This window comes from Melitaea cinxia, chromosome 3, assembly GCF_905220565.1.
Source record: "Melitaea cinxia chromosome 3, ilMelCinx1.1, whole genome shotgun sequence".
Lineage (NCBI taxonomy): Eukaryota > Metazoa > Arthropoda > Insecta > Lepidoptera > Nymphalidae > Melitaea > Melitaea cinxia.
The window spans coordinates 5,241,802-5,258,753 of record NC_059396.1 but is presented as its reverse complement, the minus strand read 5'-3'; the positions used below and the strand labels follow the sequence as shown (position 1 = coordinate 5,258,753).

At 34.8% G+C, this 16,952-nt stretch overlaps 1 protein-coding gene across 1 annotated transcript in view; it reads left to right on the top strand.

Annotated features, from left to right (window-relative positions):
• The window catches only part of LOC123669329 (serine/threonine-protein kinase 26), a 92,794-nt gene extending 76,267 nt beyond the window's left edge, over nucleotides 1-16,527 (top strand). Inside the window, exons 4-12 of the mRNA XM_045602936.1 lie at nucleotides 4,512-4,804; nucleotides 5,169-5,314; nucleotides 7,530-7,654; nucleotides 10,976-11,115; nucleotides 11,577-11,681; nucleotides 13,565-13,660; nucleotides 14,431-14,541; nucleotides 15,593-15,667; nucleotides 15,856-16,527. Of these exons, the coding sequence (XP_045458892.1) occupies nucleotides 4,512-4,804; nucleotides 5,169-5,314; nucleotides 7,530-7,654; nucleotides 10,976-11,115; nucleotides 11,577-11,681; nucleotides 13,565-13,660; nucleotides 14,431-14,541; nucleotides 15,593-15,667 (1,091 nt within the window). The 3' untranslated portion in view covers nucleotides 15,856-16,527. The remainder of the gene's footprint in view (nucleotides 1-4,511; nucleotides 4,805-5,168; nucleotides 5,315-7,529; nucleotides 7,655-10,975; nucleotides 11,116-11,576; nucleotides 11,682-13,564; nucleotides 13,661-14,430; nucleotides 14,542-15,592; nucleotides 15,668-15,855) is intronic.
• The last annotated feature ends 425 nt before the right edge of the window (nucleotides 16,528-16,952 follow it).

Below are 16,952 nucleotides of genomic sequence, written 5' to 3'. Positions count from 1 at the left end.
CAATTGTTTCATTATAATAATTTCTTATTATTCGATAATTCAAATATTCTATTTAATAGGTTTTAATAAAACAACAAATGTAACAATTACAAGAATGCTGCAAGTGCAGATAGTTTCAATCTATAATAACAATAAGCTAGTTTATAACTTAATTTCAAGGTGACAAATTCGATTAAGAGTTACGTAAGAACTCATTTATTACTACACAGACTATTACACAATTAATCGTTTTAAATCAATTATAGTGACTTTGATATTTATTTATAATCGCATGTAATAATATTGTGATTTGAATTACTGTAACATTGAGAGCTTAATAAAGCCTATTGTGAAATAAACCTTAAAAAACTTAAAGTATTTCACCGATGCTCTTGTGTTTTGTAATATTTGTTAGAATGATTGACGTTTATTGTAATTGTTTTTCTCATTTGAGCAGTGGAATGTATTATATAAGTCTGTCTACTTTTGTAACCAGCGTTAGGAACGAGATATTAATTTCTCTATTCATAGCAGTTCCCATAGGCATTCAAACAAACATTTTTTTGTCAGTAGCTTAAAGAAATGTACCACTATAAATAATAATTACTACATTTGTTTATTTTAAGTAGTGTCTATTTACCGTTATTATAACCCAATATGATGTTGTTCGGAGGTTAATTAAAGTAGACGAAGATGTTCAGTCTAATAATTAATTCAATCTGTCATAGTAAGGTCGTATAGTTACTGTCTTAATTTACATGATTTTGTGTCATGTTTGTGTATGTTTCTCAGATTACTTGTTCTCTAATAGTGTGTATCACTAAATGAAAACTGTTACGTAATGTTCGTAATATTACGTCTTTTTCTAGCAATCGAACAAAAACTTTTGGTTCGTTTCGCCTGTTATTTACCACTGTTTAAAAGTTTCTCAGCGGTGGCAATATCGTGATTGTAGCGCGATTCGATATCGGACGTGATCGGTGTTATTATATTATTGCGTAAACTCCGACGGCACGCTTGAACAACTATTTGGAGAAGGTTTTTCAAACGTTGCTAGTACGTGTCCGTTTAGGGACATGGCGTTGTTGTTTGTATGGTTATACCATCATAAACTATCGTCACGTGATATACACACACTTTCACACAGGCAACAAGAGTAACAGTTGTCCGACCGTAACGTTTTAGTTTTTAAGCAATACCTACACCGATTTATTAGTAATTCTCTGTCATCGTTCTAGTAAATAACTAAGTAAAGTTCATTAAATGGCCATAAATCGTAAACGGTGGTTTTACAAAAAACTTAGGTGCAGGAAACAAAAGATGCAAAATTTTATCATCTGCAATAAATCCTAGATATCGGTCGAAAACGTTTTTTCAAGATGGCGCTTGAAGCTCCACCGGAATCTGTCAGCAATTTGTGATTTTATACTCAGTAAGTGATCTTAAACCTTATAAAAAAATAAATTAGATCGGAAATTTAGTGCGAGGTTAGATTCCAATTTTACTGGCCTAAGAGCTCTCAAGCCGCGTGACTTGATAACTAATAGACTTTATTGATCGTAATTGTTTTTAGAGTGCAATCACTTGAAATGCGTCAATTTATGTTTTCTAGCTAACCATTGTGGCTACTGTTGTTTATTTCTTAGCACTTTTTTCTTTTTGATACGTTCGTACGGCTGAATGATTTAATTTGACAGTATGACATTGTTTTCATTTAATGTGATCTTATTGTCTTAGTTTTATTACATGACATGCAATGAAGTAAAAAAGTATCATTCGAGTATTTTTTTAAAGTTTTGACGTGATTCGTTGACAAAGCACATATCAATTAATATCTTCTATATATTAATACGTAAAGCTAAAACTTTTTACCCCATTTTACGAAAATTGCGCGGACGGAGGAGTATTAAATTTCGCACACTTACAGTTTATATAAAGGAGTACAGAATGCTAATTTTTTTTTAATTGTGCATAAAAAATATATTAAATCATTAAAAAAAAAAACATTACATATACACCATCTATTTGACACTCACGTGCATATATACTCTTTTGTTTATTGTTATAGAATCATAGTCTTTGAGAACAGAACGTTAATAATGTTCAAACTTATTATTTAAATTATTTATATGGTCAAATTTCGACCACTGGGTGACCACTAGTTGACATAAATAAGAGTATAATTAACGAAACGAGTATTGTGTGATTAATTTGATTTGATCTCGGATATCTCGGCTTTAGTGTCTCTATTAAATGGTACTAATCGCCTGCCACCGCGATTTGATAATAACCATTTTCGGTCTTAAGCGAACGTGATTAATAGAATGTACAGAGACAGACACATGATTAAGGAGCGATAAGAAAATGCTGATACCTAAAATATATTGAGAAATTATACAAATATAGTTAGCACGTGTGTACGAATAATTTATGTTTTTATTATATACTAGCTGACCCGGCGAACTTCGTATCGCCTAACAGTCGATTCTTTAATTTTATTAATTTTTTTTTTAGAATTTTTCTCTCCGTAAGAACCATCCTTGTACTTCAAGGAATATTTTAAAAAAAGAATTAGCGAAATCGGTCCAACCGTTCTCGAGTTTTGCGCTTAGCAACACATTCAGCGACTCATTTTTATATTATAGATAAACTGTATTCAGAAAGTAACTATGCAGTGCCATGATTGTGCTATGCTAAGTAGTGAATGATATAATTCTTATTTTCTGAACACCCGGTAAATATAAAAATTAATCTCTATTTATCTTAATAAGGCCATAACCTGAGAACAACTTTACCAATACCATTTAAGTTAGTTCGTGTGGAAAGTTCTAAAAAATTTGACTGTTATTTTAAATCCACACGTTAGACTTTTATCTGAGGACACAGCAGGAAATAACCTGCTCAAAGCTTCTGGAGCAGCTCGACTGAGGAAGTACCTCGACCTTGCAGAAAATCACAGCTAAATAATACTGCTTTCAAGCAGTGTTGTGTTTCTGTATTAAGTAAGGGGACCAGAGTTCCTGGGGGGATTGAGGGTATAGTCGGCAATACGTTAGCGATGATTTGGTGTTGCAGGCGTCTATAAACTATGGTAATTACTTTTCATCAGGCGAGCCTGAGGGGGGAGAGTTATAAAATAAAAAAAATAATAACATGGGACATCTAAAAAAAAAAGGGAAGATTAATTAATGTCTCGTTAATAAGAAGTCGGTCATTAACTTGCACCTCGAACGAGAATCTGTCAATATTTGTATAGATATTACAGTGACACAGCCACAACCTTACAACTTGATGGACGGGCGCACCTCAGTGCCATTAAATCGTTTCGTCATTATTGTTAGTCGAAACCGAATCCCTAGAAGATTTTTCATCGATTTTATGATTTTTTGATAGACATTTTTTGCGGATCGATCGTAGCGATTAAAACGGCTAGAGCTAAAAACTGCATTCAGACATTTAAATATCTCTTTTTTTTATTCAAACCATCACGGATTAGATATTTTGGAAAGATAACGCTGATGTATATCCCTACAGTTAAGAATCTGTTGTCCATTTTTGTCTGGACTAAAAACGAGACTGTGTTCTTTTATTAAGTTGCCTATAAATATATAGCCACATGTATTTTTGTAGTTTATAGTTGTGGGAGAGTTAGTGAAGTCAATATACCATACCAACGCAAATATACTTCTACAAATTACTAATGGATTATAATATATGTCTGTAATTTAGTCTAGTTGTCTCTTTAATCAACAATTAATTAGAATGGGTCGCTGTTATTTTGGAACATTTTTTTACTTCCCTTCATTGTATTTTTTCTTTTACGCTGAGAATTATTGCAAGAATTGATGTGCACTTAATTATCGTGATTATTTGTTCCTTATATAATAGCTTAAACCTAAGACGTTTTAAGTAAACCATCCCAGCGCAGGCTGGCTTAAAGCCAACATTCAATATTTGAACCAGTCGCCTTGCTGTATGTGCTCTGGAGTCAACTATAAATGTACTCAAGTTTCGCCGGTGACGTCAAACATGTATATTTCCATCTTATATTATATTATGTCAAGAGGTGGGTGAGACGTTTAGAGTGCTGTCGCTTGTACAGGACGAGTACCTTACTGGCTCTTGTACCTTTTAGAAATATGTTAAACAGTGAGCTCCAGGCATATTTAGTTTTGTCGTTATATGACCCTGAAAATCGTAATCTGAATGAAAGAATTATTCTTTTAATAGGTAGTTAAGCATAAGTTTCGAAATACTGAAATATTATAATGTTATTTTGATGTTAATTTGATGTAAATTGGACAAGTTACACATATAAATATATACAAGATTGTGTTATATCTTTCTATTATGAAATAAATGTATTATCATATTAAAATATCTACTAGAACCAGTTATTTGTTCATAGAGCATCGTTTGATGTGAATATATATTATATTGTAAATTGGAGACGTATTGTGAAAGTCATATGTTGAAAGAATTATGTCATTAATAATAATCAGTATTTATTATAAAATTAAAATATTTTCCAGGTGTCGCGGGCCAATTAACGAACACAACGAGCAAGCGTAACACATTCGTCGGTACGCCCTTTTGGATGGCGCCTGAAGTGATCAAACAGTCCTGTTACGACAGCAAGGCCGACATCTGGTCGCTAGGAATTACGGCTATAGAATTGGCGAAAGGCGAACCTCCCAACTCCGAACTTCATCCGATGAGAGTGCTATTTCTCATTCCCAAAAACAACCCGCCCCAACTCACCGGCAGTTACTCGAAACCGTTCAAAGAGTTCGTCGAGGCGTGCTTGAATAAGGATCCCGAAAATGTAAGCCTGCTCTATCTGTGATCGATAGTGATTGATTGTACGTTGGAATGACAATGGTTCTGCGGATTTGGATTACTACAAATATTTTAGCGAAATTCCTTACCACCGTACAGAACTGATTTATTCATACGAATTAATTTAAGTCTCGGATCTCTGTTTGCTATGTGAAGTAAACATTCAAAGAGATATTATGGTAATGGAATTTTGGACTTTAAATATTAATCGTATTTTTCTTCTCGACTTACCTTTAAAAAGTTGTGCGACTTGTAGAAGTATGAATAATGTATTTGAGATTGAAGAAGTTTGTATTAATCTTTTAAGTTAATCTGCTTGTAAAAATAAATATTAATTTTTCGTATTTCAGAGACCGACAGCAAAGGAGTTGTTGAAGTTTCAGTTTATCAGAAAGGCTAAGAAGAATTCTTATTTAATGGATCTTATAGATAGGTATAAGAAGTGGAAAGCGCAGAGGAGCGAGGAGAGCGAAACTGAATCGGAGAATTCGGATTCGTAAGTAAATTGTTAATAACTTATCGGCTTATCTCTTATACTAGGCTCTGAATCACCGGTTTTAGACAAAGATTATCCTGTTCATAACTTTCTAAAAAGCTTTAACCGTAGGAACTAAAATAGCCATTAGGGCCAGTTTCACATTAAATAATAAACTACAACTTTTAAATTGACAATTGCGAATCGATATATCCTATAGATAAATTGAAATTCGATGATGAAAAACTTTTATCTGTTGAAAACCATCACACGTCAGATTATCTTAACGGCAACTGGTAAAACTGGCCTTTATGGTAACATCTATAGAATATATAAAGTTATGTATGTAACTAACAAAGGACAATGAAACTAGATATATGAAAGGCACACTCCGCGTTCGCATTTGAAATCATCGCCTAAAAATGTTGGCGTGTCACAAAAATGAACATTTGGGCCATTATGAAAATGTTTCATCAAGGTTCCAAATTACCAAAAACCGCAACAGTTAATTAAGTAATAAACGAGCCTATCATTAGAGGCTAGAAATAGTGGAGTGGCGTTAAGTAACGATTCACTCTCACTTGGTAAGTAAATTTAAATCATAATTGAATTACCTTAATTTTGTAACTTACGGTATCATTGGAGGTAAGACATATAAATATTGTCAAGGACTATGTTTCGACAAAGATTAATGTAATCGTAATTATATTAAGCGTTATGACTCACTTCGTATTTGTATCAAGGATAAATATTGCTCAAATAGCACAATTCATTTGACCGTGATCGCCGTATCGCGTGCGTGTCCGAATTATAAAAGGATAAAATGTTCCTTCTCTGAAAACCGGAGTTCGATCTAAACAAAAACAATAATGTTTTGGAGTTTGTCCGTTTATTTTAGAGAACTATCGGATCGAATTAAAAAAAACCACTAGGACTTGTTTTACTTATTTCTAATAAAGCTATTCGGCGTATAATATTATCTCCATTATTATAAGGCCGTTAGACTTTGTTTCACCTTCTAGTAATAAAGCCTATCAGCAATTTATGTGTGAGATAAACATTACACCAACTAGTTAAACAGGCCTTTTGCGTTAGAAGATATTGAGAAAATTTATAGTATTTAAATAATTTCAATTACGACATAAAAATTACCAGCATAAGGAAAGAATGTTTGATAAGCATTGAATTTAATGTGGGTAAAATCTGGAGGGGTCACCAACCCGCCTGCCCAGCGTGGTGACTACGGGCAAAGCACATGAGTTCACACCATTTTTGGCGTGAACTTGTGGAGGCCTATGTCCAGTAGGTGACTGCGAAAGGTTGCTGTGATGATGATGATGATGATGATGAAAATCTGGAGGGTAGTCTCGTGTATTATAAACAGGTCTAATACTCGTAACTATTAAATGTAGCGTGAGTCATTATTGCGATTACCTTTGTCTTAGTTCATAATAGTGGATTATGTCATCCGGTTTTGTAACTCGTTTAGTCGAGTTCTATAGTATTAGCTATTTGTAAATATTGTATTAGTATTTAGTACGTGCGATTTATTCGTGGACTGTGCTTTTTGTTTTTTATTAAATATATTTTTGGCTCTAGTAATAATTTTCATAAGACGTTGATTCATAAATCGTATTGAAATGTTAGGTTGTTTTACAGAAAAAGAAAAACAATTAAATCACTACTACTATTAGGTACTAGTAGGTAAATAGGGTACTATTAGGTACAAATTCATATACTCATAATATGTATCGATAATTTGTCCTAGCCAAGTCAGTGCTAAGTTTTGTCGAAACAATTTGTAATCTTATCCCTAACTTTAACTCAAACCGTTCATATAAAGAATAGAAATGAAATATTAAAAAATCGGATTTTATCATAAAGTTTAACTGACCGACTTCAATTTACATCGACAAGTACTAAATGATCTCATCTCACTTAAATTTAAATAGGACAAGCATAAGATTTAGTCGGTACACCCAATAAAAAGTTACGAGATAACACATCAAGTGTGCTTCAGATCACATGACATGAAGTAAAACTCGCTTAGTTCCATCTAACTTATACCTCCTTCACAACTTCCGTTCGCTTCGCCCGATCACACTTTTACCAACGCTCTCGTCACGCATTCACCAGCTTACTAAGTCAAGCGTGCATAAAGAAGATTTCCTTCGAAAATACAATCGAATTGGATTTTTGGAGTTTGTCAATAAAAGTGACGTGGCGTTGTTTGCAGGGAGGAGTGCAGCCGCGGCGACAGCGAGGCGGACGAGCCGTGGATCATGACGGTGCGCGGCGGCGCGGGGGCGCGCGCGCACCGCGCCGACGACAAGCACCACCGCACCGCGCACGAGGACGCCGGTACGTGTCTCATTCTAGCTTTAGCTTTCATTACAGCCTATACAGTCCACTGCTGGACATACGCCTCCACAAGTTTACGCCAAAAATAACGTGAACTCATGTGTTTTGCTCATAGTCACCACGCTAGGCAGGCGGGTTGGTGACCGTAGTATTGGCTTTGTCGCACCGAAGACGCTGCTGCCCGTCTTCGGCCTGTGTATTTCAAAGCCAGCAGTTGGATGGTTATACCGCCACCGGTCGGCTTTTTAAGTTCCAAGGTGGTAGCGGAACTGTGTTATCCCTTAGTCGCCTCTTACGACACCCAATGGGAAGAGAGGGGGTGGCTATATTCTTTAGTACCGTAGCCACACAGTACACACACACACACAGGTTTAGCTTTAAAGAACTTTATTTCTCATACGAATTTAATATTCACTTAAAATGAGATACAATGACATTTTTATACATTTGCAAAAATACAGTTTTAACGTCTGGGCCGTTGGAAGGCTTTCTTATTTACTATAGTGAGGATATAATAATTATGATTTTTTTAGTTTGGTTTTAAATATGTTCATACTATCACATAGTTTTATTACATCTGGTAGTTTATTAAACAGCTGTACTCCTTCAAACAGAATTGTTTTTTTTTTTACCATAATTAGTTCTTACATTATCAATATGAAGTTTATATTTGTTTGTTCATAAATACTCATTTCCGACTGCACGGAACCGGAATGCATGTATTGTATGTGTAAAGTTGTGATATATTCATTATTTTTGTGTTATTATAAAGTTGTGTCGTTGGAGTAAAATAGTGATAGTTATATAGAATTTTAATTATCCTATTTTGTATTATTTGTAAATTATTTAAATTTGAAGTAGTAGCGGATCCCCAAACCTGTATTAGATATTTATGAAGTGATGCTACTTATTTGAGGGTAAACCGCTTCGTTACCTAACGCGTTACGGCGCCAGTTTTTCTGGCTTCCCTCTCTCTCACTCTAACCCACAGCGCTAGCCGTATTACGGACATATGCTTATTTCTCTCTTAGATTAGTTTAAGTTATCACTTCCGTCGAGCGTCCCGAGACGCACAAGTTTTTGTATTTATCATATATTTTTTTTATGTTTAGTAAAATCGATCCAAATGTTTAAATAATATCGACTCTTCCAAAATAACGAAAGGCATCTTGCGCGTAAAATTTAATTATTGCGTCGAAATTATCTAATAGTTATTTGTTTTACTAGCATACAAGCGTACGTCTGAACCAATAGGAACATTACCGTCGCCTTGTCGACCCTACGACCGACCTTTCACAGGAGTTCTGCTCTGGCTTTCTTACCACAGGAACACACCAATACTTGTATAATATTTAATACGCCTAATCGGGTTGCTCCAGATTTTGAGTACTATATTTCATGCTGTGTGCCATGAAGTAATATCTCTATAGATCCCGCTGCTCTCTTTACTTTTTTCTTCGTCTATTTTTCATTATGTTCTAGCTGAATATTCTACATGGTGTCTCGTTTGACTAATTATGGATAAAAACTCATCTATTGCAAACATACGGTGTACATGTTTTTTACAGTGTACAGTTAGTCAGACGCAATGCCCTGACTTCGTCGATTGCTATACAGTTTTTGGTATAAGAAATAATCTATTACTATTTTATATTACTTGTGGACAAGCCTAAGGGCTTTTGCAAGTAAATGCTATACAGTCTTTGGTATAAGAAATAATCTATTACTATTTTATATTACTTGTGGACAAGCCTAAGGGCTTTTGCAAGTAAATGTAGTATAGAACATGCTTATTTTAATGTTTCAATAAATAAAAAAAATAAAAAAAAATTATTCTTTTAATGCACAATATATATAACAGTAATTCTTATATAATAATACATATATTAACAGTAATTCGCGTATGTTTATAAAAATAGGCAATATTTTTATATCATAAAGATTATGCGTCGTCTCAAATGTTAGTAATATACCACTTTGTAAGTAATTTTTGTCTTGCATAACCTTATATGGTCCTTACCTTTATTGATAGAATAATGAAGACTGATGATATAGTCGACACTATCGTCAAGGTGATATCTAGGTAATGCTGATGAATTATGTACCTATGTGTCACTCAAGACTAATAGCACATGTAATGTAATGTAGTACTAATTAATTGCCGTGTACCTACTGAATAGTTTATGTTGTAGAATATCACCATGCCTTTTAATACCGAAAACAAAGACGAAATATGTTATTTTGAATATCTTCTCGTGTTCTTTATTTTTTAACCGACTTCCAAAAAAGGAGGAGGTTCTCAATTCGAATGTTTTTTTTTTTTTTTTTTTTTTTTTTTTTTTTTTTTTTTTTTTTTTATGTGTGTTACATCAGAACTTTTGACCGTGTGGACCGATTTCGACAAATTTTGTTTTAATCGAAAGGTGGTGTGTGCCAATTGGTCCCATTTAAATTTATTTGAGATCTAACAACTACTTTTCGAGTTATATCTAATAATGCGTTTTTACTTGACGCTTTTTTCGTCGACCTACGTTGTATTATACCGCATAACTTTCTACTGCATGTACCGATTTTGATAATTCTTTTTTTGTTGGAAAGAGAATATCCCTAGTTTGGTACCGTGATAAGGAAACCAGGATCTGATGATGGGATCCTAGAGAAATCGACGGAAACTCTCGAAAATCCGTAATAACTTTTTACTGGGTGTACCGATTTTGATAATTTTTAATTTAATCGAAAGCTGGTGTTTATCATGTGGTCACATATAAATTTTATCGAGATCTGATAAGTACTTTTTGAGTAATCTTTGATAACGCGTAGTTGCTTGACTATTTTATCGTCGATCTACGTTGTATTACTTGTCGATGTAATTGAAGTCGGTTTTTTTTTCGTTTGCGAGCAAACACAATTATTTTGTAAAACTATTTTTATGAATTTAATTCGGAATGCACTGCATTAAAGGGAATAGGTAATGTTGCTTCCAATCGACTTATCGCTTACTGTGACAAGAAATCCTAGTCACAATATCATTTTTATTGGCAGATTTAGTTACACATTTAAATTTTTTATTTCATTTAATCATTTAAATACCATTCATACCATCCATTCATAAAAATTACGTAAATATTATGTTTTTTTTTTAATATATTATATTCCTGGTCTTTAAAATTACTAAAATATATAGTTAAAAGCTATCTTGTAGGGCTAAAAGTAGTTTAATTATTTTAATAGGATAAATAAAAGAAAAAACTTTCATTAATTTTAAAATAAACATGATTTAAAGTACGAGTAGTTAGTAGGAACATTTTTGTATATTTCCAGTGATTCCCTCCCCCACGTCGCCTGTAGTTCCCAAACAGAATGGCTCGCTGAGCGCGCGCGAGGAGCCGCCGGCCGACAACCACAACAGTCACAACAACCACAAGCCGGTGATCAACAACAACACCGCCGACAAGCAACCCGTGAGTAATTTGTTTTTATTTTTATTTATTTGTAAAAATTTCATTATTTTTATGAGAAAATTAGATTGGATATTATCACTCATTGCTACTAATGCGACTTGTTTCTTTTCGTTTACTTTATGAAATGTTTAAATTAACTTTTGTGCACAAGAGTCTTTTTTATACAACTAGGCCGAAACAAGCGTACGGCTCACCTGATGCCTGCTATACTAACCCCAAAGAGCTCTGGTCACCTTACTCACCACATGAACATAAGACAGCGATGAATAAAAACATTTAAGAAAAAACTTAAATAAGAATCAATTAACATAATAAGTACATAACAAATTTTTGTAGTATATATTAATGACATTGTTTGAAAAATGTTTATAATGAATTTTACTCCCTACAACTAAGTACATTAGTGCAATTGATGTATAAGTTATGAATTATAAATAAAATGATATTTGTGTTAATTCCAGTCGCGCCAGTCCCCGCTGGTGTCGGAGCAGCGCAAGGAGCGCGAGCGCGATGAGCGCAAGGAGCGCGACGGCTCCAACAGAGACAGCGTCGTCTACAATAATAAAGCGGTGACTATTTATTATAGTTGTACTACGCTTCAACCTGTAATATCCCACTGCTGGGCATAGGCTTCTCACCATGTAGGATGCTCCACTGTGGGTTAGCGGATATAACAATCGGGACCGACGGCTTAACGTGCTCTCTGAGGCATGGTGGGAGACCCACAAGGACAATCAGATCGAAAATAAATATTTGTATAAACAAATATCCATTTCGAGCGGAGATCGAACCCGCGACCGTCACGGCACACACACCATTCCCAACAAACATTTTTGTCATATAATCAAACAATTATATGACTTTGAGTCTTATTAAAGTTATATTACAGTATTTTTTTTAACTCTACGTCATGTTATGGTGCATTATGTGTCCAAATAGACGTATAGATTTTTTGTCGTATAACATTGTCGTATAGACGTTATTTCGACGTTTCTTTACAATCGTCATATAATAGCGTCTATGAAGACATCTATAAAACTTGCATATACAACTTTTCGTCGTGTAAACGTTTTCGTAGTGTAAACGTCATAATACTATTAATTTTGTCATATAATTACCTTTTAAACATCTGCTAAACGAATAGTAATATAAGTCGAATAAGTGTACTAGTGTAACTTGTATACATCCTAAAGTATTACAAAAATGATAATGACCACGGCCATTTCAAATGTGCGCATATCATTTCGATGAAGTCCATCTTCGATAAAAACTTATCAACATCCACATAAATATGGATCATAATTGTGGGGTTTACCTAAAAAAAAAGTATTATTCAGACTTAACTAAGTTATATGTCTCGTAAATTCTTCTGTTCTGAAAATATAAATTATTTGAAATAAGTTAGCTAGGCGTTTTATTATTTATCCCTAAATCAACTGTCATGGCGTACACATTTACAATATGTACGCATTATATACGTCGGCAAGTTATATAGTTGTCATATAACGCAGTCACTTAATAAATTATTAATAAAAATATACGAAAACATTAAAATTTTAAAAGCGCATGAAAAATTTGTTACAAAGTTACCTCACATTAATCAGTAAATTTGATTGCACAATGGTTTGTAACTGATGAAATGGTTTTATCACCTCAACAAAGTAAAAAATACAATATTTTAACTCAGCTGTCAAAAAAACTGCCAAATTCAATTAGTGTGTATTATGTTTATAATCTGTTACAATTTTTCATTCGTTCAATATAAAAGTATCATCTTTAAATGACAATAATACAACGAATACGTTAGATAAACGTCATATTGTGTGCTATTACTCGACACGAAGTCGAATACACGCCGCGACAGCTATCATTACATGACATGTAGTCAAATCGCCAACGTGTATATGACTCCTATGCGACTAAATAGGTATTTATATGACTGTTACACGAAACTCTTAGCGCCTTAAGTTGAATAAAATGGGCCCTAATGCCGTCGAGTAAACGTTCTAATGTCGTTTATACGATTATACTAAATAACATTAAGTTGTCACCAAAACGTCTACTCAACGTCGTAAATGTTTGTTGGGTTATACCAGAGCGGTTGTCATTATAATTGTACTACTACCGTCATTTCAAAGGATATTATCGGAGATACAATCGCTGTAATGACGAGAAAGATAGAACGATTACTGTTACGCATCCTTCTTGTATAATGAATGGGTCAGTTAAATTAGCTCGAACAATTAAATACTCTTAACTAAATATTTGCATAGATTATACATCATAAAAATTGTAGTATTGTTTTTAGCTTTGAATTGTTCTAGTAACTTTTGCAACTAAATACTTATAAAGAGACGAACAAATGTTCAAAATTTACTGTCTATCGAAGATAAAATTTATTATTTTATTATTAAGATATGCTTAAAAATAAAGTGTTTTTGTGTTGCAGTCATCGCCCTTGGATCACAGAGGAGTCAGCAACGAGGAGAACAAAGTGAGACGACATGCGTATCTACAACAGCTTATTTACCCGTTATTAAGTGAGGTAAGAATTATCCTTTATAATTAATTATAATTTTTTTTAAAGATAAGCGTCGTATATTTATGTACAAAGAAAAAATAAACTGGTATAATTATATTAAAAAAAAAAAAAAAAAACTGTGTGACACCCTTACCATATAAATCGGGCCATAAATATCACACTGAGACTCGTATAGGTGGGGAAATATACATTAATGTCTACATGTGTAACGCCGCCCTTATAGATATAGTTTTGTGTAACAGTCCTATATGAGGTAGGGCACAGAAGGAACTATCTTGTTCAAAATTTGGAGTAGTTTTACTAGAAAAGCACTAAGTAAATAAAATCACAGCTTAATAACATTGCTCTTAAGTATTGTTGTGTTCCTGGTGATTAAGGTGGCCAAAACCCTTGAGAAGGATCGGTGGTAGGGTTGTCAATGCACTGGCGATGTTTCTGGTGTTGCAGGTGTCCATAGGTTACGGTAACCGCTTACCATCATGTGGGCCATTAGCTTGTCTGTTATCCTAGTATTAAAAATCTATAATGAAACAACTTTTTCGGATTTTGCCGCGCTTTATTAAGTTTTTTAAAGCTCCAACGGACATAGTCCTCCCGTGACACCATGATTGCTGTAAAATATCCGAAACTAACATTTAAAAAACTTAATAAACCCCTTTGAAGTCTAAAAAAGTTGTTACATTATAGTTTAATTATATGAGAAAACAATATATTAAAAAGCTAATTCTGATAATATGTGTATTCAACAATGTAATGCGCGCCGTCGTCCCCAGCTGTCCCGCAAGCACGGCGCGGGCAGTGCGGCCGCCATCGAGGAGCTGCGGCGCGCCTTCGACGCGGCCGAGCGCGCCGCGCCGCACCTCACGCGCGCCTTCGTGCAGCAGGTGCCTGCTACAGCGCCCACACGCACGCATGCGCACATTGAATATACGCTAGTGCAAACAGTTTACACGCACACGAACTATATGTACACACGCACACACGGGTACACTGTATTCACGCATGCGCACATTAAATATACGCTAATGCAAACAGTTTACACGCATACGCACTATATGTACACACGCACACGGGCACACTGTATACACGAATGCGCACATTGAATATACGCAAATGTAAACAGTTTATACGCACATGCACTATATGTACACACGCACACACGGGCACACTGTATACACGCATGCGCACATTAAATATACGCAAATGCAAACAGTTTACACGCACACGCACTATATGTATACACGCACACACGGGCACACTATACACGCAGGCGCACATTGAATATACGCAAATGCAAACAGTTTACACGCACACGCACAATATGTACACACGTGCACACGGGCACACTGTATACACGCATGCGCACATTGAATATCCGCAAATGCAAACAGTTTACATGCACACACACAATATATACACACGCAAACACGCGTAGACTCCGTAGACTGTGTAATACACACACAATATACTACAGTCTTGCCCGCCTTGTGGGTCTCCCTACCGTGCCTCAGAGAGAACATTAAACTGTCGGTCCTGGTTGTTATCATAAATAACTGTCAACGATCGTTACTCGTAGTAGGGAACATATCTGCCAACGAAATAGGCCAGCAGTATATGACCAGCAATATATGACCAGCAGTGGGATGTTAGAGGCTGAATGCGTGTACACACAGAATTCATTTAACTCTTTCCTTACCTGTCCTTTTTCATTGCAGTTTTGCGTTGTTACGTACAAAGTTGTTGTTTCTACCTAAAAATTAACATTGTTTTCTGAAACGGGCTTAGTATTATTATTAATATTATTGTTAGTTAAATTGTATAGTATAAAAACCATTATGTAATTGAAATATTAATAATAAGTCAGAAAATGTCGGCGTGAATTTTGTATTGTCAGTCTATATATTTGCAATATTTATAACCGTTTCGCAATGACAGGTGGTGCAGAGGGTGGCCACGCAGTCGCACCAGCCGTCCCCGCCCTCGCACAACTCGCAGCAGTGGATGAGGTAGGTAAGTGAAGTCGATCCGATTATAAAATTATTTATTTACTTCGGTTAGCGTGTAACTTAGCGGTATATATAGCGATTAATTATCTGATCTTTGTTCTTGTTCGTGGAGTGAGTTCACAAAACTTACTCTGTATATATTTATTTATAACATATTTTTGTTTTAGTAGTAATTCTTATTTTCATTCGCAGGGACCCATAATGTCAGTGGCGCTCGTCCGCCGGTGGCAATCCCGGCCAGCACTGCTGCAGCGCTACAGCGCTTCGCCGCTCCACCGCTGCACTGCTCCACAGTCGCAGTGTTACAGCGCCACGCCGCTGCAGCGTTGGAGCGCTGCAATCGGCCGAGTTGCGTGACGTCACATCCTCCCGGCGCACGATATAATATATTTTGTTACCCTAACATAGTGGCTAATATTGAACTAAATAAGAGTTGTCGCATATGATATAAATCGTTTTAAGTGGTCGAAGGGCTTATCGTCTGAATTTATTAGTGATTGTAGTTTCTGACTCGCCGACCAGTGGACCACTGACCGGGGATCGGCAGTCGGCGTCAATAACAGTCGTGTTTTACTATAGTGTTCCAAATTATGTTAAGAGGATAAATGAAATGTGACTGCTTATTAACGCTGACTGAATTATGGTGTTGGTGATACGACGGAACTATAGAGAATGTTATCTCGTAATGTTAAAATATTATTATAACTGTCATACTTTAAATTAATATGATGTTTTAATTTACTTTTGTTATTTTGGTTTACGAGTATAACTAACGCCATATTTTTGAAAAGAAATATTAAGATTGATTCGATGTAAACCTTGTTTAATTCGAATGTATTATGTTCATAAAGTATGTAATGTTTATTTGAAGTTTGTTTCCATCTAGTTTTTTTATGTCATTAAAGTCATATACCTTGACCACAGCAAACTGTAACCGTCGCAGAATAATTCTAAAACATATAAGATATAAATTATGAACAAATTTTATCCACAATCCGTCTTCTAGTGACCTTACTGTACCAATTGTTTGCTAAAGTACCATTTATATTATTATCTGTAGACGTGTAGCCGCAACACATTCACCAAGTTGCTATGCCATAGATAAAAAATGTAACTAGACGTCATATAAGATATGCGTTTATTTTTTAATGTAAATATAACTTCTCATGTGGTAATAGAACAATCAAAGTTGAACAAAAAAAAACTTATTTTTACTTTGTTATGTAATTTTTCATGGGATTTAGTTTAACAAGCCTGTAGTAGGTTTTGTCGACGGCTGTTTGTATGCG